This window comes from Apaloderma vittatum, unplaced genomic scaffold, assembly GCF_000703405.1.
Source record: "Apaloderma vittatum isolate BGI_N311 unplaced genomic scaffold, ASM70340v1 scaffold13959, whole genome shotgun sequence".
Lineage (NCBI taxonomy): Eukaryota > Metazoa > Chordata > Aves > Trogoniformes > Trogonidae > Apaloderma > Apaloderma vittatum.
Window position 1 is genome coordinate 56209 of NW_009737052.1, and position 4922 is coordinate 61130.

General features: G+C 53.7%; 2 protein-coding genes across 2 annotated transcripts in view; one reads left to right on the forward strand and one right to left on the reverse strand.

Moving 5' to 3' along the window:
* The window catches only part of SZT2 (seizure threshold 2 homolog (mouse)), a gene marked incomplete at its 5' end in the record, with an annotated part of 58424 nt that extends 56202 nt beyond the window's left edge, over positions 1-2222 (forward strand). The window contains 1 exon segment of the mRNA XM_009877212.1: positions 2079-2222. Within this exon segment, the coding sequence (XP_009875514.1) occupies positions 2079-2222 (144 nt within the window).
* Positions 2223-3319: 1097 nt separating this feature from the next.
* HYI (hydroxypyruvate isomerase (putative)) lies at positions 3320-4674 on the reverse strand (the record flags this gene model as incomplete). The annotated part of the gene is made up of 6 exons (XM_009877213.1): positions 3320-3408; positions 3556-3690; positions 3883-3952; positions 4120-4169; positions 4358-4436; positions 4560-4674. Coding segments are annotated over 6 exons (538 nt in total), but the record flags the coding sequence as incomplete, so codon positions are not given.
* Between the last annotated feature and the right edge of the window lie 248 nt (positions 4675-4922).

The window sequence follows — 4922 nt, forward strand, 5'->3', positions numbered from 1 at the left end:
AGGAATGCATCCGGGCGAATTTTGAAAGTCTCCAGAGGAGACTTCACACCCTCTCTGGGCAGGCTGTTCCAGTGCTGTGTCACCTGCGCAGTGAAAAAGTTTTTCCTGATGTTTTTGTGGAACCTCCTGTGCTCTAGCTTGCACCCGTTGCCCCTTGTCCTGTCATTGGACATCACTGAGAAGAACCTGGCTCTGCCCTGTACAAGACACTTCAGTCCGCAGCGAGGCTTTTGCAGAGACTGCAACGTAACTGATCTCTTTGTAACTATGTCACAGTCCATCTTAAAAGCAGGTCAGGGAAACAGAAGGGGTGGTGCCTGCTGGAATGCTCCTCAGCGACTCCTGCCACTTGAGGATGAAGAGCCCTTCCCATTTTGTGCTGGAACTTTTGTCATGACCAGTTCTGTCCTCTTCATACCAGTGGTAGCTCAGAGCTGAAACCACTTCTCATTGTGTCGGTCCCCACTTTCTCCCTGATCCCCTAGATTCGCCTCCACATCTGAAGACAGAAGTTTTGCTAATTCTGTGTTGCTGTGTTAAGCAAGCTGAGCTCTTAAGCCTCCCTTCCCCAATGGCTTCATTGTCATTCAGAGCCCTTCAGGGTCAGCCTTTGTAAATACATGTGTCTGGGACTGCACCCAGTATTCCTGAGGAGTCTCAGCAGAATCCTCTACAACTGTACTAAAGCTTTTCTGTCCCTACCTGGTGCTTCTGGTACAGCCTAGGGTGGTATTTGCCTTTTCATCATCATGTCTCACTGGTCATAGTGTCACCTTGTGGTCAGTGATAACGATATGCCCGGACCCTCCACTGTCTCTCCCAGTGACTCAGTTTATACCAGAAATCCTTTGTGTTCCTCGTCTTGTATTTTGCACTTAACATTCATCCTATTCCTGTGGCTTCTCAAAAGTCTCTGGGGCTTTTTTTGCATTATCCCAATCCTCTTTTGTATTAGTGCCTCAAATTTTATCAGCATGCTCTTCATCTTTTTGCCAGACTCATTAAAATACTAAGCAATGAGAGTCCCAAAACCTGTCCTGGAGGAACTCCATTTGTAACCTCTCTCTGGCCTACCACTTCCCTCTTCAGCACTACCATCTTCACCTTAAAGTTCCTGTGTTAATTCTTGTCTTTTCAGCTTACCTAAATTTCCCATGTTGGGCTACATCAAATCCTTCCTGAAGCTCAGATAAGGTAGTACTTCTAGACAAAGGAATCATGGCATATCTTATCAAAGAGAACTCCAGCGTTAGCAGGTCACTTTGGTAACATCAAGCTGCATCTTTCTTGTGGTTCTTTCTTCTGAGCCTGCTCTAAAGCCTTGTACGCTGCTGGAGTTAGGCTCACAAATCACTTTCTCTTCCCTCGTAAATGATGGTAGTGCATTTGCTGTTTTGCAGTTACACAGCTGTTCTCATGGCTTTACGAGTTTGTTAGGGGATGCTGGCTACTAGTAGATGTGCTGTGTTTCAGCTCTGGAGGATGTGCAGTCCCAGTGTTTCGCCTCCATGATGCTGACCGGAGCGCACGGAGTTGCTCACGCTTTCCCGCTGCTTCAGCTCCTGCAACCTCCTCTCCTGAACCCTGTTCTCTACTCCCCTCTGCCCTTTCCCTGCCTTGTCAGAACAGTCACTAATGAGAATGGAGCAGCCAGCATTTATTTTTAGGCTCGCAGTTATTTCATTTAATCCCCTCCCCTTCCCCATTTGTTGCACTCCTACTCTTTGCCTTAGGAGAAGAAATTTCCCTCTTAATTTCCCTGGAAGCCCCTATTACTGTGGAGGCAGTAGGATCCCCTCCTTTCCCGAGGCTGCTGCTGGCGTTGGTGTAGCTGCAGATGCATGAGGGCTGGCAGAGAGAGTGGGCAGGTCCTTGCAGCTAATTTCCACCAGGAAAATTGACAGGAGGTTCAAACATGCTCTGTCACAGGAAGAGGCTCTAGCTTAGGGCCACTGGCATTTTGGGACATCTCCCAGTATCTGCCTGACACTGCCAAAGGGGTGCCCATGCACCTGGGTGAGGGGCTGCATAGCGGTTGTCTGAATCCTGTCCCCTGACCTGTTTGTCCCTCTCGGCAGAGCCTCACCGTGGTTTTCCGGGAGCCGTTTCCAGTGCAGCCCCAGAACAGTGAGAGCCCTCTGCCACAGCTCGTGTCCACGTACCACCACCTGGAGTCCGTTATCAACACTGCCTGCTTCAACCTCTGGACGGGCCTGCTCTAGCACTGGCACGCACACCCTGGAGCAAGTTGAGTACCAGACCTCTTGGCACGGGTGACGATGGGGAAGAACAGGCCTCTGGGAGGGACCTGTGCTCCAGCACTGCAGGCAGCGCTGCTCCCGGCACGCATGGAAGGAGGAACCTGAGGATGTGCGCCTTCATGGCTGGTGTGGCCCTCGGTGGTCTGGTTTTGGCGGGTTTGATACTGAATGACTTTGACCTGAGCTACGAAGGCAGGTGCTTGGCTGCTGTGGCTTGGCTGAAGCAGAGCGACTCTCAGGGATATGGCTTTGGCATCTGCAGGTGAGTTCTGCCCACCGGGAAGGCACGGAGGAGCACACGCAGCACGTGTTCTGCACAGGGCAGCACCCCACATTGCTCTGGCTTTAGGCGGAAAGACTCCCGGACTTCAGAGCTCTGGGGAGTGAGACTGCCCGCTTCTGGCCCTTTGCTTTCATCAGGAGAGCACCAACTGGGACAGGAAGGGTGAACTGGACCAGGGGAGGTTTTTATGGAGATGTACATTAAAGGTATTGCTGTATCTTGTGAAATAAACTGAACCAGATCCCTGCTCACATGCTGTAGACTAGGATGTGGAAGGTCTCAGCCACAGAAGCAACCCTGGCTGGGTTTGCACCAGTCTTACTCTTGCTCCAGAGCAAGAGCAGGAGGGCAGACAGCCCTGATCATGCATGAGCAGGCAGACCCCAGCCTGTGAGGAGTCTTTCCCCACATGCTACAGGGTCACCACTGGGCATTGGAAGCAGCCTCCAGAACTGCAGAACTTGGAAGCCCAGAGCCCTCTTCCAACAACTCCAGGCACCAGCTGGTGCCAGACTGGGAAAAACTCACACCCTTCCTAAGTAGAGACTGGAAACCTCTTCCTGGACACCCCTGCAGACTGGAAGAGTGAAGGTTCTCCTGTGTACCTGAAGTCACCTACAGTGGTGCCCAGGCCAGCCCCAGATATGACACGCTGCAGTCAGTACTCGAGTAGATGAGGGGCAACCCACCACCAGCCTCCCTTAGTCACAGAAGAGACAGACATACTCCCCAGTTAAGCCATATCTTTGACTTTTATTCCAGTGGTTTCCTTGTTTTACTCTGCTGCCTTGCCAGTGCTGCCACGCTGCAGCCCTCGTCTCTCCCAGTATGAGCGCAGCCAGCCCAAACCTTCCAGCGTGTCTCCTGCAGTGACAGACACAGTCTCCTGCTGGCAACCCCAGGCAAGCTTGAGCAGCTTCTGCTCTGGGCAGGGCTCTCATCCCCAAGTAGGGACTCTGATGCTCACGACCTGCCAGCCAGTCCATGCTTGGACCTGCCTCTGGAACTCACCTTTCGGAGCGTACTCACACCCCACGTAGCCACTGTAGCCGAGAGACTCCAGGAGCTCAAAGACATAAGGGAAGTTCAACTCCCCAGCACTGTCGGGCTCGTGCCGCCCTGGCACCTGTGCAATCTGGATGTGACCTAGGGAGGGAATGGGAGATGCTCTGGCCAAGGCAGCCCTGCCTGCAGCTTCTCCAGGCATGAGATGAGGTGACCCAAGAGCAGCCCCAAGTGCCCAGCCAGCCACAACAGAAGATGGGGCAGGAGGGGCCTCATCTTGAAGTCACGGCTGCCCCATGGCCCCATGGAGCTGGTCTGGGTGCAGGGCATTACCGATGAGTGGGAAGTATGTCTTCAGGTTGTGTGACAAATTCCCATCCATGATCTGGCAATGAAAGAGGTCCTGGGGGAGAGAGGAGACAGATGGTGCAACTGTTAAGCAGTGAGCAGTGCTGTGGTCACCATCCCTCCCCACGTCCCCAAGAGGGGATAACAAGCCCACAGCCCTGTGGGCCTGTGCAAGGTTTCCTGGTGGAGGGTGGACCCTGGAGATCTTCAATGCTGACTCACCAGTTGCAGCTTCAGGTTGGGCCGTCCCACCTTCTCCAGGATGGCAGCAGCTAAGGGTGCAAGAAATGAGAGGCCATCACTCCTGGGTTTGAAGCTTCATGGTGAAGCCCTGACCTCTCCCTTCATCAGCTGTAGTCCCTCGGCATCTCTCTACAGGCGAGGCAACCTCCTGCCTTTCAGACTTTGGGTATCCTTTTCCTCCCTTCAAGGAGACTTTGGGGAGAGGTGTCTGTCTTACCTTGGTGTGGGGTGTTCAGATAGTAGCGAGGGTCAGTGATGCGGTTGTTAATTGGCTCCACCAGCCCAACCATGTCTTCCTGTAACACAGTAATGTCACCCAGCATGGGGAGTGCTCCTTCCCCATGCCAGGCTGGGGGGAGATTCTCCATCCTCAGTACCCTAAATGCTGCACCCATGGAGCAGGACCCATTCCCCCCTACCTGGGCCAGGAGGTCAGCAGCATATCGGAGATTCTCAGTGAAGGTGGTTTCCATCTCCCCTGCCACTGCTGCCCGGTCTGCGCCCAGCGGAACCCGCCCAGCCATCAGGTGGATCCTGCAGACACACAGAGATCAGCTCCAGTCTCCAAACAGCTGATCAGATTTAACACCCCTTCTTCTTCTGATGGAGGGCCAGGCTGGGGGAGCAGACACAGAAGGGGTAAGAGGAGACACCTCCCCTGCAGGAGGTATGACGGGGGCCACCGAGCTGTGGGGACACACACCCCCCCTGTCCCACCGCGGTACCAGAGGGATGGCTTTAAACCTGCCTGACAAAGTCCCCTCTTTTGCCAGCCGCCTCCA